The sequence below is a fragment of the Bacillus rossius genome (genome assembly GCF_032445375.1).
Source record: "Bacillus rossius redtenbacheri isolate Brsri chromosome 4 unlocalized genomic scaffold, Brsri_v3 Brsri_v3_scf4_2, whole genome shotgun sequence".
Lineage (NCBI taxonomy): Eukaryota > Metazoa > Arthropoda > Insecta > Phasmatodea > Bacillidae > Bacillus > Bacillus rossius.
In genome coordinates, this window is record NW_026962011.1 from 23,919,096 (window position 1) to 23,943,123 (window position 24,028).

Consider the following 24,028-nt stretch of genomic DNA (forward strand, 5'->3'; position numbering starts at 1 on the left):
GGCCGAAAGCGCTGGCATACAGACGTGACAACGGGCAATTTTATCAGCAAATTCCAACCGACAGCGTGGGAAACAAGTCCAACTAGTACTTCTCAGCTTTATAGAATGGTTATTTAACCAGCTGCTTTATTACCTTTATTGATTGAAATATAAAAACAGATATATAGTCGTTTGGAAGACATCTTATGAAGAAAAAATCATAAATTGCAGTGAGCTGATACTGTAGGCCTACTACAAACGCATTTAATCACGATAAAGTTAACAACGGCACGTTTAAAACTCCGGCCAACTAAATAATATCATAGCGACTGAAGTGTAGAGCTGTAGAAAACCGTATGTATTCGTTACTGAGTAACGGGTGCGGCATCTAGTAACGAGTAACGAAACGTTACACACGAATGCATTTCGTTACTCGCATTTTTCGTATGTTTTACGCATGCACGCGCTTATTCGTTACAAAGAACGATGTTTGTTTATTAAGAAAAGTATAATTTGGAAATTCGTCGTCCAAGTTTTTTTACTGTTTATTAAAGGTATTGTGTGTGTAGACAAAGTTTTAGATTGGAACAGAAACAACGTAAGAAAGTATTTTTTACAAATTATAAATATGTATGTTTTTGTTTTTTATTATCGCGTATTTTCACGTTTTTTGTTCTTATCTTAAAAGAGATATTATAATAAAGCTGCTCTAATGAGATTTTATTGTTTCTTGGTTAACAAAAGCTGTTAATTATAAAATACTTTTAATTGTTTATATTCGATTTATTATTATTTACGCGACGTCATACTGTACGCGTACGAAATACGACTCGATTCGTTGCTGTTACATAACATAGCATGTTATGCGGTATCAGAAGTAACGAGTAACGATACGAAAGTAACGAGAACTAATTGTTATAGTAACGAATACATACGGGTACACTTTTTTTAGTTACTTTTACACCTCTACTGAAGTGCCAAGGAGTTGGACGAAAAGGGGTAGGAGAAAATGCTGTGTCGTTGCGGGAAGTAGATAACACTTCTACGTGCGAGATACGTGGGTGGCGTGCGAGATACGTGGGTGGCCGAGCGGGCGGGCTGGTAGTATTGCATCACCGCGCGGAGAGCAGCGGAGAGCAGGAAGCGTCCCTCATGATGTATGATAAGATAAGGCGGTGAACGTGTAGCTTACGCTACATAGCATAAATTAACTACCGAAGGAAACAAAGAATTATAAACTAATTATATACGGTTTTTTGGTTAAAATAAAGATTTACGGTCATTGTAAACGACGTTATTGTGAATCGGCGACAACTTAAATTGAAACATGAGTACTCAAACATTAGCGACGTTAATCCGAAACGACGTAAATCGGTACGACGTAAATAGAGGACTTACTGTACTCTTAATTATTTCGAGGATTTGTTAATACATTATGTATTGGGACACGAGTTCCTGCATAACGTAAAAGTCAAACATCAAGCTAAATCTCTGAGACATTTTCTAGGCTTTTAAGTCGTGCATATTGAACTGATTTGGGAAAACATTTCGTAGGACGGATGGAGCCTTTTTTAAAATCGCTTGGCCAACTGCAGGGATTGTGACGGACAAAGAAATGTCGGACGGACGCTATGGGCTTTTGTAATTCTGGCATAATGGCGGATACAGGCCTAGACTTTTGCGCTCGAGGCCAACGTTGCCGATTGAACTGTTTGTATACACATGGTACTGAAGTTATTAAATATAAAGTATAGTTTTGTGTCATGTAACTTGTCTCAAATATGACAGCTATCAAAAGGAGTACCAGGGGTCACTGGCAAGCAGGGACGCAGATCTTCAGGATTCTCATGGGGCACGTGCGGCCTGAGTGTTTTGTGTGTGTTTTATAACAGACACGAGTCACCTTTGGATACGGTTCTTGTATGTTGTATACTGCCCTTATGTTGGGCTACATACACACAGTAAGCAGAAAGCTTTAAAAATATATAGAAAATTTTCCATAAAACATAGTTTTTTGATTTTTACGTTTATTAAACCCCCCTTCACAGTCACGATTTTACAAGTGCAAGCGGGCTCCCCCCCATGCTCCCCAACATTGAGAGGCTTCTAAATTTCGGGGGAGGGGGGTGGCCCCCTCTGGCCTCCCCTGGGATTTACAGTATCTACACCCATGTTTGCAAGCACCAACATAATGTTTGTCTACGAATTCCGACAACTGCGACCAGGTTCCAGGCCCGAGCAAGCCAGACCACCACCCCCATCCCCTGTGACCAGCAGGGCCCCGCGGCGGCCATTTTGTTTTTGTGGTTCTTGTTTGTCTAGTTTGTCTGTGTGAAAAAATAATTACATTAATGAGAAAAAAAATATTTATTCGCATATAATTTAAAGTGCTTGATCAATTACTTTTATATTTCAATTGAATTTCCACGATTCCACATAGTAAAAACCTTCAAAGAATTTATTAAATCAAAATTTCCTAAGATAAATTAGAAAAGTAATCGTCAAATTTCAAGTAGCAGGTTGGCTTAAAAACACATTTTTCAGAGTTTGTTTGTAAAAGTTTCTAGCGTTTTTATTAGAGGAGTATTCTATACTTCACCACCTCTCCTCCGCCCCCGTAAAGCCCCATCTTTAGGGCCCCGCGCGAAAATAAACGACCCAGGGCCTTGCAAAGTGTAAGGCCACCACTGACCACAACATTGGCAGAAGGACACTACGACCATTGGCATTAATTTCGAGAACTGTCAAATTTGAGACAAGTTGCATTTCACAGGCTGTAGTAACTTGACGCATAATGTGTGTGTGTGTGTGTGTGTGTGTGTGTGTATATATATATATATATATATATATATATATATATATATATATATAACACACTGATGATGAAGTATCAAACACCTGCTGCTTTGGAACTCTGACATAATGGAGTGATTTTATACTTTGTGACGTTAATAAAGCAACAGCCGCGTCCGCTATGACTGACGTTCTGTTGTGGCACATAAATATCGTTCAGTTAATAAGGAGCGCAGGCTTTCGCTGCCCTCCCCCCCCCCCCCCCCCACCCCGTCTGAAGTTGCTTGGCTCGTGGGTTCTATCTGCGTCGTAGGCGATGATTTTCACTGATGTTTCGGTCGACATTGCGATCGCCATCATCGGGGTAGCAGTTAACCTACCAACCGAAAGAAAGGAAGGCTCAGATTGGCCCACAGCTGTAGCCAATCGGAACCTCAGCACGTAAACTGCCACCCTGAAGATGGTGATTGCAAGTTAACTCGAACGTCGGTCGGTGAGATCTTCGCCTTGGACGTGGGCTAGAACCCGCTAGCCAAGCAACTCCGGTATCGTTAAGTGTTAGAGCCTTTAATATTTGACCGCGGAACCTGCGCGCGAGGTCTACAGCCGCCATTATGCCGCCATGCCCCATTTCAAGAAACCACAGACACGCCGGGTCCGCTTGACGCGTTACGCTCGTGTGTCGCGGTACGCGGGTTCGATCCCAGCGGGTTGACGAAGAATACTCACGCAGAAATACCATGTGTGTTTCGTTATGATACGCGGGACTTGTGAGCCACGGTTAAATCCAATGACATCATAGGTAACTGAATATTTAATGTTTGCGTTAAATAAACAATTTTTTTTGTTTCAGTCATATATAAATACCTATATATTTTTTAGATTTATTTTTTGTTTCAAGCATTTTAAACTATCTGAGATTAATTCAATAATTATTTCTATTAAACATGGGGTAAAATAATTTTGTGTCATCAATGTTGCAATACCTGTGTCCCGCCTTAGCAAACCCCAGGTATTCTTTACGTTAATCTTCATTTTAAATAGGTTTGGCTCGTATTACATCCAGCTATGTTTAAAGAAAATGGTGCCACTAAAATTTCACATTATTTAATACTTATTGTAGTTAAATTACGTCGCTAAACTCTTACTAACCTCACATCACCAATTGATACACAAGTGGTATATAACGTAGCAACGGTGCGATAAGTACCTATCCGAAATGTGTGTTCACACTCGGAAGGTTACGGTATGTAACGTCATAACGTTGTCAGTGGTGTCGGAGTTTAAGGGGGGAAAAAATGTGTTCGTAACCACGCGGCTTCTTCCTGCGGTAATCCTCCACGTACCTTCGTTGCTTTCCGAGTCTTCTATCGCAAAATGCGTGTTCGTAATCAGCCCACAGCTCTTCTTCCTCCGCTGGAACGACTATATTTAAGAGCGCCGAGTCGGCGGGGGACGGCCGATAGCGGCGTGTTTCGGTTTCTGTCTCCCACACTGACGGCAAACCAATCTGCTGGTAGCGACGCGACTGGAAACGGCGCCCGACGCTGCTCCGTCGTGCCAGCGGGGGGGGGGGGGGGGGGGGGGGGTGGAACTTCGCGGGACCCTGGGCCTCTTACCTCTGCGGTAACTTAATGTTTTGGAGAGGGGCCTTTTTGGGGGGGCCGGGACGTCTGGAATCCCCCCCCCTCTTCCATCCAGATATTTAGGGTCAGGGAAATTGGGAAAAAATATATATATATATGTGTGTACAATCTTTAAAACAACGTTTTAAAACCAACTTGGAACGTAAATTTTCGACGATTTTGCTTGAAAAAAATTTGATAATCTTTCCGGAGGATGAATCATTGATGGTTAAGTTTAATACGAAATCATGGAAACTGAATTGTAATCGAAATGTATCGACCAGCACAATAACAATTTAATAATTCATTTTGCCATTGATGTTAATAAAGCTAGACGAGTAAATGAGAGTGGGTGGCGCGGGAGCTGCTTGCTGGGCGGCTGCCTCCCCCGCCTGCTGTATCAGATCATCGCTGTTCGAACCCCGAGGCGAGCTCCCGTGCCGGTCGGTGACGTGGAGTTACGTCATCGGCCTCTCTCGCCGCGAGGTCGCTCTGGCCTCATCAGGGATTGTCCCCGTCATCGAAGATCCGCTTTCTTTTCACGAATAGTTATTTAAGGTCCTGATTAATGACGTGTGTTTTATTTTGTAAATGCAGTCAGGCATCATGACTGCATCCAGGGCCGGCGCGTCCGTATAGGCGAACTAGGCAACCGCCTAGGGCGCCAAGTAGCTGGGGGCGGCGCAGCACGACACATAACAGCTGATACAATATGTTTAACGATTATTGAAACTAGATGAAAATGGATTTTTGTAACAGTTTGGAATGTTTATATTGACATGAGTAATTATTTAAAGTTCACGGTGACCTGTTTATGATTTGTAATAAGTAAAAAAGTAATAAAAAACACAAGCAGGCTTACATTTGATTTTTGACAAAATCTGGGCTTAAGTGATGTATTTTGAGGCAAGGAAAATTTTTCTTTGGGGTGTCCGGCCGTGGTGTGGGGGGGGGGGGGAGGGCATTAAGGTTTTTCGCCCAGGGCGCCAATTTATCTTGCACCGGCCCTGACTGCATCTCGTGGTGCCTAGTGGAAGCGGGGGCAGTGCTTCCTGCAAGTTCTCTCAACATGGCCGCGACACACTGGAGTCACAGCAGCGCGACTGTGCGTGACGCGACAGCAAATTATCGCGTGAACGCGAACATACACGTTTCGCATCTGCGCGACAAACAAAGATGAACAATCAAAAGAGTTATATGTTTCTTTTCTTGCCATTGTGCACGTACCAGACACACGACGTCAATCAGTGCGTGCAGATTTATTCTGAATCGACGTGTCCGAAAAAAAATTGCAGTTGGATAAATCAGTTTAAAGAGATTACATCTAGCAAACCAAACCGTGAAAATACACGAATAATAATAATAATAATAATAATAATAATATCATCGCCAATCCATCATTCTGCCCATCTTTGGAAAACAAAATTCTGGCACTCTTTTCAGTAACGGCGCGCCCGCGTCTCGATTGGTAATGGAAGATCTTTGTCATCGGGAAGTCTGTCGCGTCCGTCATCCGTGCCGCAGTGACGTCACAGCTGGTGACTGGTTTGGAAAAATACTCGCGTCCATCGTATCGCGCCCAGCCAGCTATTGCGACTATTACGATATTCACTACAATTTTTTTTTTTGTACTTCTACAAGGAAAGTCCTTGGAAACTCAGTTACCAACTATACCTATCACTCGTAAAACTGTATGTGTTTTTACAAAGCTCTGCCTTGCAGTTTTACAAGTACTATCGTTGGCAACAATTTTCCAAACTGTATGTGTTTTTACAAAGCTCTGCCTTGTAGTTTTACAAGTACTATCGTTGGCAACAATTTTCCTTGTAAAAGTACAAATTTTTTATAATGTTAGGATTATTACGCTATTGTTAATAATATTATTGTTAATATTACGCTATTGTGACGGTTACGCTATTGTGACGGTTACGCTATTGTGACGGTTACGCTATTGTGACTATTATCTAGTGTGAATATTATTGTATTGTGACTTACGCTATTGTGACAGTTGCGCTATTGTGACAGTTATGCTATTGTGACTATTTCGATATAATGCTGTTCCAGGCTGTCCTTTCCGTCGGGCCACGCGGCGCTGTCCTTCTACGCCGCCGTCTTCACGGTGGTGAGTCGCTCTCCGCCGCTTCTTCTTGCAGTCGACAACCAGCAGATTTTTTTTTTTTTCAGTGATTGAAAACAATTGACAGATTGTACCTAAGTACTAGAAGGAGAACAACGCAATCTAATTTGGGGAGCTTACTTGTGCAAGTAATAACACGAAAGTTATAGCTCTAAAAACACTGTATATAGAGTTAGGGGCATAAAATAATATTTCCTAGCTGGTAAAGGCCGTTTCAAATGCACTTGCCAGAGCACCAGTCTTTCAGTTGCTGAAGATAACTTCAACAAGGCTTGCCGATACGATGGGCACAGCACTATTTGAAAACAGACGTGGCCACAGTGATCGGGCCGCATGCCTCTCGTCGTTGCGCGGTGGATAAGGGGGGGGGGGGTGTTGGGTGTTTGTTTGTCATATTCGCAATATTGTCACACGTGAGAAACGCAGGGGACGTCGTCGTGAACAGTTGGGTTTTCCCCCTCTTTAGTTTACTCCCGTTTCCCCCACCCATCATTTGCAATAAGGACCGTGATGTCGGAATAATTCGTTAATTCATTCACTCAACCCAAAATGTACGTTGATCTTCATATTTCATTATTATTTTCAGGGTTGCCACGTCTGGAAAACAGGGAAATTACAGGGAGTTCTATGAGCGTCAGGGAAATCAAGGATGTGTCGGGGAATTTTGGTTATGAGTTTCGCAGCTGTTTGTCAAACGTAACTATCGCAGACCCGCATACAGTAGCGCGGTCAACCTGAAGCTGATATGCGTTATCATAGTGCAACGTTAAAAATTGACAGGTAAAATTCTGTAGTTCGTCGGGGAAAACCTGGAAATCTCAGGGAATTTCCAAATTTTCAAATAGTTGCGACCGTGATTTAGCTACCCGGGTGGATGTGGTGAACCTAGAAGCCTCTGAAAGGGGGGGGGGGGGGTTGGTGTACGTGTTCCGGGAAGTTGATATTACGTAGTTTTTTTTATTCTTTCTTTAAAAATATGATTTGGGGGAGGGGGGATGCCAGTCTCTCAACGCCCTTGCATCTGCCAAAGCTGGCTGAGTAGAGAATACTTCCGTATCGAGGAAGTGGCCATGCATTCATTGCTACACGGATGCTGCGTGAGATACGTTTTGTCCAAGCCATGTTCGCGGGACCTGGAGTGGTAACAGTTTCAAAGGACTGTATTTTGGGGGAGTGACTGTGCTCGAACGCCGGAAAATTTGTAATTCGCACTTAAAACATCACGAAGCGCGGTGAATCATCGTGACCGCGATGTTTAGAGGGATTCAATATGGCGATGGCTCGGTATAAGGTCAACAGCATGCCCCAATCACGGACCACTCTGTTCAGAGTTCAGACTGTTCAACGAAGAATTTAACTCAAATAAACGAAGAGTTCTTGATAATTTCAAAAAATAACCGAAACTTCGTAGAAACTACGCCGTATTTTTACTTTTCCTTTTGTATGTTTCGTTCCAAAAAAAAAAAAAAAAGGTAAACACACACGTGGACAAAAGAAGAGTGTTTTTGCTGTGGACTTAACCAGTTATTAAATGTTTTGCTAATATACCAAGAATATTCATTTTTGAATTATTTTAAAAGTAAGTAAATTCAGTGTTCGTGAATTTACGGAGATACAGCTGTAGGTTTGGGTTATTTGTAACCGGCGTTGTTCGTGAACTGAAGGTGGGAATTGTCAGGAGTGCATGGCGCACACGTGCGAAGAACCGCGGATGCGGCAGATTGGCAAGGGCGACCTTCACCTCTTTTTGGCCCCCTCTGGGGGAAGGGTATGTCGACCCCGGACCTGGGCCAAGGTTCGGCGACCCTGTCGCGAGGCCGTGGGAGCCCCCGGGGCGCGCAGGGGTCGCCACGTGTCGCGCCGTTAGGCCCGGAGGTTGCACGCGTCACGAGCTGCCAACCACTCTTCCACCCTGTGCGCAACTGCGTGAAGAACGGCGATTTCGATTACCCGTTCGCAAATTACTCAAGACGCAAAAAAAGCAACGCAAGCTTTTTGCAATATTTCTACTCGTTACCTTTCGACTTGCGTTATTTTTTTTGTCTTCTTTATTTTAAGTGTCATAAAACTATCTCACATATAAGCGAATGAATGTTTGAAATCAAATTACCTATATTAAGACATTCATATTAATTCTCTAAAAAAAAAAATGTCTGGAATAAGTCCGATGAAGAACATCTTTTCAAAAGTTTTGTGTTTCAGGTTATAGGATTGTTGATGTTTTGCGACTTGAAGCTCGTACTCTTACGCCGTGTTGATTTTTTTTTTTTTTTTTTTTCGTCTTCTCGGCATTGCTATCATTTTAAGGCTAGAACTGAAATTTTAACACGATATCTCCCCTGCATTTATTGTTCTGTTTCAAATTATTTCAACCATATTGCTTCTAATTGTCACGCAAGTGATAATAAATTATGACTTCGCACATTCATTACTGCACCTAGTGAATACATGTTGAAAATATGTTTTTACAGAAAGACAAATACAAGGGAGGTATCGTGTTAAAATAATGTGAGCGGGTAATGTGTAAACATATAACCTTGGTAACGTGCAAATTCATGTTTTTTTCATGTTGCAAATAAACTTATAATACGAAACACGGACACGAAATTTAACTTAGATCTCTTTAAAAAATAAAATAAAAATCCGAGTGTTATAGATAAGTACATATACACACATTGTGTTTTCATCTAAATTTCTGGACGCCAATCACACGTACTTCCGCACCTGCCGCTAGAATTCGCTGCCGGAGCAGCTACGTCGACTATAGAATCATTCGATTAGCAGAGCGAAAATTTAAACTATATAATGAAACGGCTCCGATAAAAGCGAAAGAGACTTGAAAAAATATAAACCCCGGCTTTGGACCCCATTTTCGACAAGGAATTTTGTTATAACACTGCCCATCTTGTTAAAATTCATCAAACTGTTAATACTAGAAAGTTTTCGCACATGTTAGATGGCATTATTTATTTCATTAAGTATTTAATTATAGTAGTACTACGATAAACATTTTTTTAATACCTATGCGAATTCAAGGACAATAGTTTTCTAATAAATGTAATTAAATTTTATTTTATTATGACTATGCTAGTTTACCAAATATATTCCAGGGTAGTTTCACTTTCATAAAGTTTCATTTGGCACACCAATACGTTTTGTATGTACCCATTATGTTTACGAAATTGACTATATACGGGTTTGTGTGTCTACACATGGGTCCGCCATCTTTGTGTCACATTTCCGTTCATCGACATTCGTTACATTTTCGCGAAATTACTCCTACAAAATGCTGAATACAGAAAGCTAAGATGTTTACACATCAACATTTAGTAAATAGCCGTTAAATAATACTAATGACGGGAAAAATCAAATTAAATCAGCATTGTTTGTGAGATTCATAGGCGTACCCAGGGGGGGGGGGGGTGTTTTGGGGGTTCAAACCCCTCCCCGAAATGAGGCAAGAAAATTATGAACACTCATGTCATTCGAGCTCAATTTCTAAACACAGAGCGACGAGAGAAATAGTGTCACCAATTAGCCCAATCGGTAAGTAAACGTAAACAAATTTGAATTGTAGTGGTTGGTTCATGATAGGTCAGTCTAAATTCTCAAATTGCGGTGATTGGTCTGTGGAATAATCAGTTCAACTCTACTTTGATTATGTTTTGGATTTGCGTAGTAGAATTGGGCATTGAGTAACAGTAGTGATTGCGACCTAATTTCATACAAAACACTATAAAAGTATTAAAAACGTGGGGGGGATATTGGACTTTTTTTGTCGTTTTGTCGTCAGGTACTTTCATTTGAATACTGTACATCTGTACGTATAACACGAAGAAAAAAGTTTGATGTCGCAAGGTGCGTAATTTTAAACGACTGTTACAAACATTGAAAAGCTGAAATGTAAATTTCTCGCCTCAGATGAAAGGGACCTCGTTGAGTGCAACGTGGTGTGAAGTTATGTTTGAGTCAGTAGCTTAATGGCCTCAACTCAATGTGTGGGTGTTTTTAGCGAATATTGTAATAGAACAATATATTTTAATATATATAATATACTAGCTGCCCGACCCAGTTTCGCACGGCTATACTAATGGGGAAAAAATGAGACTAAATATCCCATTTACAGTAATAATAAATGAAATAAAATGCAATTAATTTCGACAAAAAATTATTACAATGCTTTGTAATGTACCGGAGAGAAAACGAGTAGCACCGATGGTTTCCCGATACGTACAACTGATGTACCCGTACTTCGCTACGGCAGTCTACAGGCAGAACACTTGCCGCACCTCGAATGGAAAAAAATCAAAGCAATGCTCATTTCCATGGAGACGCAGAAGGCATAAACAATGCACAATCCCGCTGTCCCACTTTTGCCCGGGCTTAACCACCCTTGGGAGTTGATTTTCTGAAAACGTCATCCTGCATAACATGAGGAACATTACTGTCAAGTTCAAATCTGTAGGATATAAAATTGAAAAAAAGGGCAATTTTTGATATTTTAAGTCCCCCTAAAATTTCAAAGGTGATGAGGTCTGCACTAATAGTGAATTAGTTGTTGCCATAAAAACGAATGAAGCATCAACAAAGCAACAGCCATTGCCATGGTGATTTTCTACCAAAAACTGGAATTTTGATATTTTACACCCCCAAAACTCCCTTTGGGAGCTGATTTTCGGAAAATCATATTTTAGTGAGCATCTACATACATCACAAAATGAGTAACTATGCTAAGTTTCAATCGGTTGAAATATTTCAAGTCAATCGTAATGAGTCAGTCAGTGGTATTTCGCAGAAATATATTTTTAAATTTACATAATTTTACATAAAATAATAATTAAATCTATACAGAAATATTCCTCGAATTGAAAAAAAATCGATCCAAGCAATGCCCATTGCCATGAAGACGCAGAAGGCATAAACAATGCAAAATCCCGTTGTCATTTAGTTCTGTTTTGCTACACTTGAATTGTAAAGCCTGAATTACAACAGCCCGTCGCATCCGTCCGTCAGCCGCCAAGCGATATACAACTTAACTTCACTTCACTTCACTTCACTGCTTGGATTTTGGACTTGAGCGGTATCCGTTTAGCCATAAATATCAATTTAATTATTCTTTTTCATCATCTTTTACCGCAAGTGTATATTTTGAATAAGTCTCAGTTTTACTCCCATGCCTTACCCGGGACTCGAACCCAGAACCTCTCCCATCATAAGCCGGTGTGCATCCGACTACGATACGGAGGTCGGCTGGCGATTTACAACACTCCGCTCGTCCGTCATAATATTTCTCCGTGTCAATGCTGACAACTGTTGAGAAAACTGAACAATTTGGGGAAAAAATTTATCATATGTAATTATATTACTTAAACAATTATGTAAAGTAAGTAGGTACTTGAAACTCATTAAACTCGGAGTGTTTTTTTTCCGGTATGCATGTTCACATTTCCAGTTACCATACATAATTATACTTCCGTGACTTACACCATTTTTGTTTCAAAAAAGAGCTTTCGAAATGTGTCTAAACTAAGCTAAATAATTATTTTGCAATCAGCTAATCAGTTAAACAAAATTTAATACATTTTAATATAATATTTTATATGCAATCACCTAGAAGACATAAGGAGGTTATAGTTTCATCCGTTCACCCGTCAAAAGTATAAAGTTACCAAGCTTTAGACGGATGAGTGGATGACATTTTTCAGTCCATCTTATTGGGTGCAGGTCACGTAATTGACAGACGAATGACGGATGGACGAGCTATTGTAATTAATTCCCTTACAATCAAATTATACAGCAATTATTCTATTGTCATGCCGTCAACTTATTAGGAATAAGTTTGTAAAGTGCGTACATAAATTATATATATATCTTTTTGGGGGGGTTTTTAGGTATTTTAATATTTTGATGTGAATTTACTTAAGTTAATTGAAAGAAAAATTACGTACAAATTACATATCAACAATATCCCAGGTGAAAAAATGAAATGTGAGACTATTCTATTTATTTACTCAAGAAATAATCATTTTTTGGGGTTTATGCAGTTTTTCCTAAAATTTGGAAGAACACCCCCCGAAAAAAATTCCTGGGTACGCCTATGGTGAGATTGAGCCTTAAGTTTTTTTATTAACTACTGTAGTTCTCTAGAGTTTGTTTCGTGTTGCGTCCTCGCGCTCTTGCGTTTCTTGCGTAGTTTGTAAATCCAGCCTTGGTATGAATTACTCAGTCATGAAAACTCCAAAAACTATTATTCCGCTAATGCACCCCACCGCAACGAGACATTTTGTAATTATGAATGCACGTCTGACGCTTTACGATTATTGGATAACGTTCACCATCTGATGACGAAATTCTAAAGACAACGTAATACGTTACGCTTATTTAGTGAATTATCCGTAAGAATTGACGTAAAACAATATTGTCATTAGCATGCAAGGATCCGTGTCAAAACATTCCCAACTGGCTCCCGAACAAAAAGATAAACGCCAGCTAGCAGTGTCCACAGGCTATCAGTATAACTTAGCATTGAACTAAAAACGCTGCTACTGGGCAGGGTAAAAATACTGCCATTACAGATACATTCATTGTCCGGGATTATTTCAGTGGTTTCATTTGATTCGAGACAGTTTCAATTGGATCCCAGTCAAATTAAATTTATCTAGAGCAATATGTTCCCTCTCCTAGCAAAGACCACAGTTAGGACAAAGACAGCAGCGCTTTGTACCTAATCCGTAATATTGGTCATCAGTGTTTAAAAATAAAACCATTTAACAAAGTCTCACTCAGATATTAACAGGCAAATGTTTGGTAATGCGTGGGTTCGAAGTCAGATAAGTGTTCCTAGAGCAGATGGGTCATGGATGAGCGATAGGGAGGCCCGAAGAATTCTATTTTGCAGCTTTTCGCAAAATATATATTAACTTTTTCAGCTACATTATTTGTGATAAATTGACATTTAAAAAAAACTGAACAAAAAATTACATTTAGTTCTGTCCATAGAATGTTCAGATGAACTGCAAGATCATTTAGTTGAGACTTTGTACAGAATGGTGAAGTAGGTACTGTTATTCGTCTCGCACCAGCAGGAGAAATGTTAACGTTTTGTTAACCCTTCTCTTCCCCCCCTCCCCAGCCCGTAAAATCATGATTTGATGGTTATCGGTACCACATGGTTATCAGCGTAATGTGTAGTCAAAAAGAAAACGTGTTATCTTTTGTGCGAAGTAGAACCAAGGAAACCGTTTAGCAATTTAAAAGTATTGTTTCTGACGAATTTTAAACAAATATTTGAGCCAGTGTTCTTAAATAATCGTCCCCGTTCTTTTGAAGAAAACTAATCAAGCTGCGTTTAAAATTTTAAGTCGCTGATTAAATATTATCTGTACATTCACGTGGATTCGTCAGTAAACACAAACGCACTATCGTGATAAGAACCGTTATCGCCACGCCAGATGATAATCCGTGCTGCGTATAGTTGGCGATGCTCTTGAGGACTGCGTTACGTATAACCCCGACAGCCCGAGAGGAAAAATTTTATATTCCATTAAAATCCCAATTTTTTTTCAATAGAAGGGTTATTCAGGCTTGCGTAAACTTAATCTGCACTCACAGTATCTATCTAATAATTTGATGCAGTGTGGGAATTTTAATTTTTTTTTTCGGAAACGACACTTTATGGGTGTTTACAGCGTCTCCTTTTGAAAACTAGATGTCAGTATCTCCGACGTGGATGTGAGATGTGGTGAAATTAGCCATGTTTGCGGTGCAAATTGAAGATCGCCGAGCCAGGGCGGTGCAGTGGTATAACACGGGCCTCGCACCGGAGAGCACACAGATTCGAATCCCGGTGCGGGCAGCACGAGCTCGACCTTTGAATATATATACTGTATAGAAGTCGCGAGTGAATAGGATTTACTCTACGTTTTTCAGAAGCGTATGATGAGCAGCTTGGGAACTTCACCGCTGCAGTGCGCTGCCGTAACGCCCTGTATCGTCTTAGTTGTTATTTACACGTTAGAGTGCAGCTCTGTCGCCCGCTGTCATTCCCCGCACCCCCCCACCCATCATTCACTGCAGCTCAAGTTCGTTCAACAGGATGTGGAAGGGGTGTTTGAAGAGTTCGACACTTGTCCGCTAGGGACCACCACCAGTCGATGCCCTAGAAATGGTGGCGATTGCGGCGGTGAATTAACCAACTACCTCAAAACCGTATTAGAAATTTTAACCTGGGCTGGCGACTTCTATACAGTATATATATTCAAAGGCTCGACTACAGGCACGTTCCGCGAGAGTTCCTGACCGTGGGCAGCGTCCCGTCGCCTCGTCAACGCCCCTGTGTTGTGTTCGGCTCAGATGGGCCTCACTGTCGACGATGCTCGAGACAAAACAGAGAAACAGAGTGACCTTAGTTGCGGTGTCGCAGGGCCGCCGAGAAGGTGGGTGGGGGAGGGGAGGGGGGGGGGGAGAGAAACTCGATCGAATTTAGAGGTTCTTTCTAATGCTGAAACAACCCTTATATGCCGAAAATTACAAGTATTTTGCTAATATAATTCATTATAACTTTACCAAGTTATGCGGTACGCGTAGATTACGTTTGCAGTTATGGCTATGGTAAGTTTAGTCTCTTTTTTTTATTATTGTAGGATTTAAAAAGTTGTAGCTACATTAGGTAATGGGGGAAGGGGTCCGACAAAATTATTCACCTCCGGGCCCTTAGTTTCTCTTGACGACCTGACATTTTAGCAGGGAATGGACTCATCCATTAATTTTAAATGGCCTCTTACCCAATTATTATATCACGCTATAATATATATTTTTGTACCTCGGAGGCATAAGACACTATGTGCACTTTTAAACATAAATTTGAAAATCGTTTGACATTCTTTCTAGTACCACACAAAACTAAGATCTACGATATGTCAAAAACTCGCTTATTTTGGGTAGAAAATAGTTGATAAATAAGTGAGGCACTATTTAAAAGTCTTTAAACTGCTCTCGTGAAAAATTTGGTTTTTGTGACATTGTGTTACTACCTCCGAGGTACATATGTATACACAGGTGTATAATTCGTGTGTTTCGCCAGTGACGTGTCACGTGTGTTATTGTCTTGGTTAATGGTGATGGCTCGGGAGGCTTGTTTCAATTCCCCAGCAGTTCCTTTTGGCAGATGGCCATGGGGCGTACTAGGCGAGATGATACTGCGATGGTTCGTAGTTGACTTCCGCATTTCTAGGGTGAAGGAACGACACGAACCCAGTCCTGAACCAGGAAGGGAATTTCCTGCGAGTGAGAAACCCCAAACCCAGCCGGGAATCGAACCCGAACAGCAACAAGCTCTGACCGCTGAGCAGGCAGGTTGGACATAGAGGATCAGACAAAAAAAAAAACACGTGAGCGAGTCTTTCATATACGAAATTCGGACACGAAATTTAACGTAGCATTTTTTTTTAAAAATATAGCCACTACGTCAACTATTGAATCATTTAATTAGCACATGGAAATTTTAAAATATTTAATTAAACTGCCCCAATAAAAGCAAAAAAGACTTTAAAACATACTCAACTCCTAGTTTGGACCTGATTTTCGACAAGGAATTTTATTAAAATACTGCCCATCTTGTTAAAATTAATTTAACAGTTAGATAATGCTACAAAGTTTCACTTTGGCTTTGTGAACAGAAGCCAGCACCGTTCCATGTGACTTCCGTCGCATTCACGAGATTACTCCCTCCAAAGCCGAATACCGAGAGCTAAGATGTTGCACATCAAAAATAATCGGAGGGTCAATACCGCGCATCCTTCACAGACGCAAGTTACTGTGCGATATGCTGACAGATGAAGAAGGACGTGAGACGGGATGTGGTGTCAGTAGGACAGCACACAACACAGACAAGGAACACTACAGCAGCAGGCCTCCGATATGATGTTTGGTCTCCCCTAACTGCCGAACTGCGGCCCACCTGCCCACCTGCGTGGCATGGACTCTATGAGATGACGAGCGATCTGTTGGGGGGATCAGTTGCCACTCTGCCACGAGGGCGTTTCCCATCTCTGCTCGAACTGTGGGAGGTGCTGGTCCAGCTGCAATGCGTCATCCCGATGCATCCCAGAGCAGACCTGCTTGTAGTTGATACTGCTGATCAAACCACGTCTGGTCTGATCCCATAATTGTGTGTGTGTGTGTGTGTCGTATTCCTTAATTATTATGACCAGTGTACGTGTTAATTAAAAAATATATATATATAAATGCAGTAAATTTCACTAAATCAAACCCTGACCTACATATCCGGCAGAGCTATAAAAAGAAGAGAGCAAGTTATTCACAGATTGGATCTGCCATTGGGATAGCTTACTCGCAGATATGTACGATGTGTACGATATGTATGCGGAATGTGTATATGTGTAGCACGCAAGATGAGTCTGGATCCGACAAAACAAACCTGGGCTGCAGGTTCAACACGGAAATATAAGTAGAATCGTTTGTCACTCGGAATACTATATTAAAAAAAAAATTATGGCAGCAAAGAGTTTTGCTGTGGTTTTAAAATTTGTTCAATTAAAATCTACACTTAGACATTTGTTCCTTCATTAATACTTTCTTTATCATTTGCAATATAAAATAAAAATGTAAATGTTCGTTCGAAATTTTCAATCTCCGAAAGTTCTTCACCGATTGCTTTAAAATGTCGACACTACGTTGCATTCGCGTGTTTTTGTATACCCATGTCACACCTGTGACAGGTAAAGATATAGATTAAAAAAATAGATAGGTAAAATTAATGTTTGTGTGTTCGTCTTATGTTTTGTGAAGTAAATATATAAAGAGAAATATAAGAGAGATGCTTTGTATTTGTAAACCTACTTTAAACAAATTACAAAAAAAAAAATTAAAGAGGCATAGAAACACATGCTGGCATTAGCTCGTTTGCAATAAAACAGTAGTTCAGCGCTCAAACTCCAACAAGGCGTATACCAGCTTTTGGAAGCACTTCAGACCGTACGTCGTATGATATGTGTTTTCAACTCAATACTTTTCCCGTGATGAATCTGCAGCCTACGTTTCTCGGTCGAAGTCAGACTCGGCGCGTTTTACGAATGGTGGACTTTTCTGGCGGGTAACTTTATCATTGTTTTTAGTTACCTTAAAATTCTTCCATAAATCCTGAGAAAAATAATGGTAAAGGCTAATGAATAACCGGCGTGGAAAGACCGGAGAGACAAGAGCACTCGCTCGTTGCTTGAGGACGTGAGGAGGGTGTGGAGTGTGTGGAAGTGGTCGAGGGGCTGGCCCCTGGCCGGGTAGGCAGCGCGCGCGACTGACGCGCCGCGCGGGTTGCTGGCAGATGTACCTGCAGGCGGAGGTGACGTGGACCGGCTCGCTGGTGCTGAAGCACTCCCTGCAGGCGGCGCTGGTGATCCTGGCGTGGTACACGGCGCTGAGCCGCGTCACCGACCACATGCACCACTGGAGCGACGTGCTGGCGGGCGGCTGCATCGGCTCCCTCGCCGCCGTGCTTGCGGTCAGTGGCTCCCTCTTCCTTCCTTCCTTCCTTCCTTCCTTCCGCGTCACGCGGGTCAACTGCGCGTTAGCCAAGGTTGCTGGGCCAAGTCCGAATAATAACTGAAATATATTTGAACTTGGCGTTTACCCGTGTTCACCAACGCTGACTGGGTGATGTTGGAAAAAACCAGATGACTGATAACTTTAGTTTCAGTAATACCGTAACTCAGTGGCGTAGCCAGGATTTGTGTATGGGGGGTGTTAAGAAGCATGCCCCCCCCCCCCCCGTATTAAAGCGGGGGGTCCGGAGGTCCTCCCCCGGGAAAATTTTGATTTTAAGGTGTAAAATAGTGCTATTGTAGCAGTTTTCGGTACTTAAATTTAAATATTGTAATGGCAAAATTTTTATTAATTTTTAATATGAAATTTGTTTGAGTGATGAATAAGAAATTTAATTAAAGATTTTGTGCTAAGGGGGGGGGTTGAACCCCTAACCCCCCCCCCCCCCCCGGGCTACGCCCCTGCAGTAACTAAACCATCGTTCTTAGAAATGACGCGACACTTAACATTACCCAGCCAGGTAATCGGCAGGTTCAAATTTATTTGAGTGATCATTCAGACTCTTACCCTACAACCTTAGATAATGCTAAGTTAACCCGGGTGAACCTAGGTTTTCATTTTTCTTCGTCTAGCATTTCCCGTAACATATACATTGATCCTGTGATAGAAGATGCTTGTTGTTTTAATTTAGTAGGCTACGTCGAAAGATCCTGGACGTAACCAAAACTTGTGACAATGGATTATGTTCCAAAGGTACGTGATATAGATTTTTTACCCTTTTACTTGGATTCCCGGCGGTGTCGAAGTGGGAAACTTGTGGCGGACGTGTGGGTTCTCTCGAGGTACTCTTGTTTCACCCGCTGATTCATAGCGTCGCTGCTCCACACCCCATCTCATCTCACCTCGTGCATTATCCAGGCTGGCTGAACGACAGTTCTGTTCCTCGGGTGGATCAGCCGGCTCCAAGCCCGTCAACTGAGGAATCATCTTTCGGAACACAATTTCCATTTTAGCGAACCTGAACTCCAAATGTCTGGAGTGCGAATTAACAAACATCGCATCTCCAAACCTAATTATATACATAGTATATATAAAAAATTAGCTATATATAATTAGACTTCTTTACGTAAAAGTTTCATGTAATTATTATTTGACGGCAGAATTCATGAATGTGTGTTTATTTTGTTTTAGTATTATTGATATTCAAAATTAAAATGAAAAATAGGTTGTTACAAAATATGCATATTTTTAATTCTCTCTTGTGTACTTTAAATTTATCTTCAGGTAGTTAAGACGTTTGTTAGTAAGAGCGACGATCTAATAAATTGTTTCTTGCCATTACATACCAAACATACGAAAACCCTGTGTATATATACAAACATTCATTCGTTTAAATCTTTCTGCGTGAATATTTCTCATGTATATATATATATATATATATATATATATATATATATATATATATAAAGATTTCACTTATAAATTAAAATAAAAACTTAAAAATTCACCGATGATAATATTTAAAAAATGCGTTATTTTAACCATTATTCGAAAACAAAACTCTCAAGCTCATTTCTGTTAACTTTTTGCCCGCGATGCGATGGAAATATATTTTTTTTTCTAATCTGAAAGTCTGTTAAAGGCCGGGAATTTGTTGGCACAGAACGTGATTGGTTACATTTTTTTTTTTAATCGCATTGCCAACGTCGCGCTGTCGTGATTCCAACTTCACGGCGATGTCTCCTTGCGCCTGGAAGCGATGACTCATCGCGGGAATGTCTCAGCCAAGACAGTCGGCGGAAAACAGTAGCCAGGGTGGATTCACAACCTCCACTTAGTGTACGTTCATACGTACGCTAACAGGTTTATCTGTAAAAATTCATTGCTTCTTTATGTATTAAAAAAGTTATAGTGCGTTATTTTGATCCTCGTAGACTCTCGTTCAGCGCTCATTGGCTAGTATTGGCAGTTGTAATCGTATGATCAAATTTATTCGAATAACATTCTACGATTCTAGGACTTGCGTTACGACCTTACGACTTCCTCTGAGACTGCAATTATAGGCCACGTTTAATTTTCTCTCTCAAATTGCACGGAAATAAATATTTTTAACGGTGGTGTTTTTATTTTCCGACGAATTGTGGGCGTTCACTAACACAGAAGGTGTCCTCGTTGGCTTAGGCAAGTGTGGAAAAGAGCTTCTTTCGTCAATCAGGCCAGGAGGAAAATAGGTTGTAGAAGTGGACAATTTTTTCCCCTTAATTTATACATAAATTCATTTATACTTTATTTGTTCTATCATTACTTCAAATCATTAATTAATAATCTTAGTTAACTAATCATTAATTATAATATTCAATAATTTGATTAAATTATTAATTATATTATTGATTTTAAGATTAATTCATCTTTAATATTAGTATTTATTGTACGATTCCTTCCTTCATTAATACCTAATGTTATCCATCATTCATTCATTAACGATATAATTTGTTGTGTAATTTCTTCATTCACAAATCATATTTATTTATATTATCCCTTCATTTATATTTTATAGTTATATTATTTATTTGGTTAGCCTTTAATTCATAATGCATTTTGTAAATACACCCGCTCACTCCTTGAGCTTGTCATTCATTGTTGTAACATTACAGTGACGGTCCTGCGAGACACATGATCTCAATCACTTCAAAAAAACTGGAGATATAAACTGGAGATATAACAATTACTAGATGTCAGAAATGTATCAAATAGATATTAGTTTTCAAAAATTTCTGACTAACCATTTAACTGGGGGGTATTTCATGATATCCTTCCACAAAAAAAAAATGTGTGCATGGAGTCCACATGCGACTGAAGTGAATCTTCTTGCTTATTAGTTACCTATAGAGATAAATTACTAATATTTTTTAATAGAACATGTGATAATAATTGAGAATAGTTAGGACGCGGGTATGACCTCATGAAATAACTCTTTTCCCAAACTAACAAACAAATTGTAGATTCTTTGAATAAATAAATGCACTAAAATATTTTTCTCGTACATTTAAAACAAACTTTGATTTTAAATAAAACTTTAACCTTGCCGATAATTAGATAGTTCATGGACCTTAACAAATTGTCAATATGGACGTGTGGAGTCTGAGGCAGGTATCTAGCATGTGAAAGTGACAACATAGCATACGAATAGAACCTATCTCAATGCTACTTTGTTGAGCCACAGATACCTACAGCTACACCCCGATCGAGATATATTCACGCCTCTTAGTTTAACTTAGCATATTCACACACGTGTGGGCTGGTAACTATAATACGGTGTGTGATTTAGTTAATCATATAGTAATTCTTGACAAATAATTATCCATGTCAAACTAAAGCGTGAAAAGCATTATACTAGCAGAAACATTTAGTTACACAGTTAAAACAATACTCGCATAACATTGTTTAACAATACTGTTTTACACAAGTAATTAAATTAATAATACATACCTGAAAGAAAAATATATATTTTTTTTTCAAATATGGCCGGTTCCTACCGCCGCGACCCGCCTATCCCTGCAGCATTGCAGGGTTCAATCTGAGCCGCACGCCGCCACGTGGAGCCCGCTCAAGGCTGCTCCAGCGATCATTGTCCGCACCAAAGGCCTCGGAATGGGGATAGCGCGACGTCTACTCCCAAGAAAAAACCGCGCACACGAAAGTGCGCAAGTGCGCGAGAGCGCAGGTATACTGCGTCATTTCTACCTTTTCTTGCTATCTCCTCTTCCGGTTCCCCCATCACAACTATTCCCCTCCTCGAACGGTTCCCCCAACACATACCTAGCTATTTCCCCTCATGCAATCGGAATTTTAGTAACGCTCGAAAATAATTGTTACTTCCTCACCAAAATTTTTCACTTCAAAAGTCTCTGGTCATCCAAAATTCGAAGGTAGCTTGACCAGCTCGTGTAACATGAATGCATTGTTGTAATACTAGCTATGATTGGTTGGTGATTGCAGGTGGTGTTCATGTCAGACCTGAGCGGGCGGCGGCGCACTCGAGGCGGCCAGGAGCTGACGGCGCTACTGTCCAAGCCCTCCTCCGTGTACGTGCCGGCGGCGAGGGCTGAGCACGCCCTGCCCTGAGTGCGGCGAGCCGCCACCAGAATGCGCGATGCAACAAGCAGCGCCGCCGCGCCAGTGCACCGAGCCGCCGCCAGGATGCGCGATGCAAAAAAGCAGCGCTTCCGCGCCAGTTCGTCGTTCAGTTCGTCTGCGAGGGACATTGCCGGACATCTTACTGTTACTTGAGGAATGTATTTATTTCTACGCATAGTGTGTGTGGAACAATCATAAGTTTGTTCGTTTCTGTATGCGTTGTTGAAAGCATCAGGGGCGATGCTGTACAGGGATATGAAGTGTGTGACATTGTATCTTCAATGAATTGTCTGATCCTTCTAAATTCTAAGGTAATAAAATGTTTAAAAAAACGAAGGGGTGATATATTTTGTTTTGTGTCAGACTTTAAATTTCTACTGTTTTGTTTTATCATATGTTTCAGAGCAGATGAACAATGTTATTCTCGTTATGCTCTAATTGTATTAGATTTGTACATGTGGATGAGATAAAAATATGTATAGTTTATTAAATTATTAAATAAATACAAGTGTTTTAAAAAATCCTATTTCTGATACTCCTGACAACTATACGGTGATGATATATATATTTTTAAATATCACAAATGTGTAATCGTAGGCGCTTCAGCCAAATGTACATAAGGTAAGAGCACCAGTAGTTGACAGTGCTTTAGTAGTTGACACTTTCATTTTTAATTCTTAATAATAAGACAAAGATATTTTTTAGCAAGTTTCTGGCTATGTCAAAATATTGCTAAGGCCATCTGGTATGAAAGTTGGTATCAGTACTTTTACAACCTTGCCGCCATTTTGAGTATGAGTTGTTGCCACGAAGTCATGTGTGTATTGTGACCAAATCTTGTTATTTCCTTAACAAATTAGTTAAGCAGGTAATGGTACATTAAATGATGTATGATGTTTTGGTTTTGATGTTACCCATGTTTCATAATTACATTATGTTTTATATGAAATTCTACATATCTTAGCATACTGCATAAGTGATTTTAGGTTATGTTATATAAACTAATGGGGGTGTCATGTACTGATAACAAAAATTTTGCAAATTTTTAGTAGTTGACAGAACCATGTCAAATACTAGTGCAACTATATGATGTTGTATTAATAGATACACCAATATTCTGTATACAAATTGTAAGTAGTATTTCTCATTAAAATGGTCAAAATGAAAAATATAAAAAATATAAAATAGTATACAATGACTGATTTACCCATATACATACTTTCATCAAGTATCAACAAACATGACTCATACCAGAAATTTGTTTAGTAAAATTTTTATTTTTTACAAAAGGGTTTTTTCAGAATTTTGCTCTTAAAGTGTCAACTACTGGTGTTCGTACCTTATATGCTTGTCGTCGTCTAGTAAATATGTGTGATAGATATTGTATCATGTCTAGTGACATGTTACCTTTCCCGTAAAATGAGAGGGACTCAAGATAACCCAGGCAAAAGAGCGAGAGTGAATCCATACGTACGATAACACACAATTTATTACACAGTTTGCAATCCAGTAAAACATGACGACAACTATTTGCACCTAAAATTTAAGGCTTCGGTATGTGCTCGCCCCTCTTACAGCACCAGGTCTGTAAACATAACAAATACAATTTTAGCGAAAGCAATACTTTAGAGACATAAACTGGCAAGGGCCTGAATATCAAGGTAAGCTAGAGCTTTAATGTTGTCGGTGTCTGACCAGCGCACTGGCGTTCGCCCTGCTACTGTCTACTAAACAGTTAAACGACCACAATGTAAAAAAAAAACTAAAGTGGACGATTAAACATAAAACAAAAGTTAAC

At 40.2% G+C, this 24,028-nt stretch overlaps 1 protein-coding gene across 1 annotated transcript in view; it reads left to right on the forward strand.

Annotated features, from left to right (window-relative positions):
* The window catches only part of LOC134542028 (putative phosphatidate phosphatase), a 106,185-nt gene extending 83,434 nt beyond the window's left edge, over window positions 1-22,751 (forward strand). Inside the window, exons 4-6 of the mRNA XM_063385873.1 lie at window positions 6,462-6,519; window positions 17,876-18,052; window positions 22,093-22,751. Coding sequence (XP_063241943.1) covers window positions 6,462-6,519; window positions 17,876-18,052; window positions 22,093-22,218 — 361 coding nt within the window. The 3' untranslated portion in view covers window positions 22,219-22,751. The remainder of the gene's footprint in view (window positions 1-6,461; window positions 6,520-17,875; window positions 18,053-22,092) is intronic.
* Window positions 22,752-24,028: the final 1,277 nt, after the last annotated feature.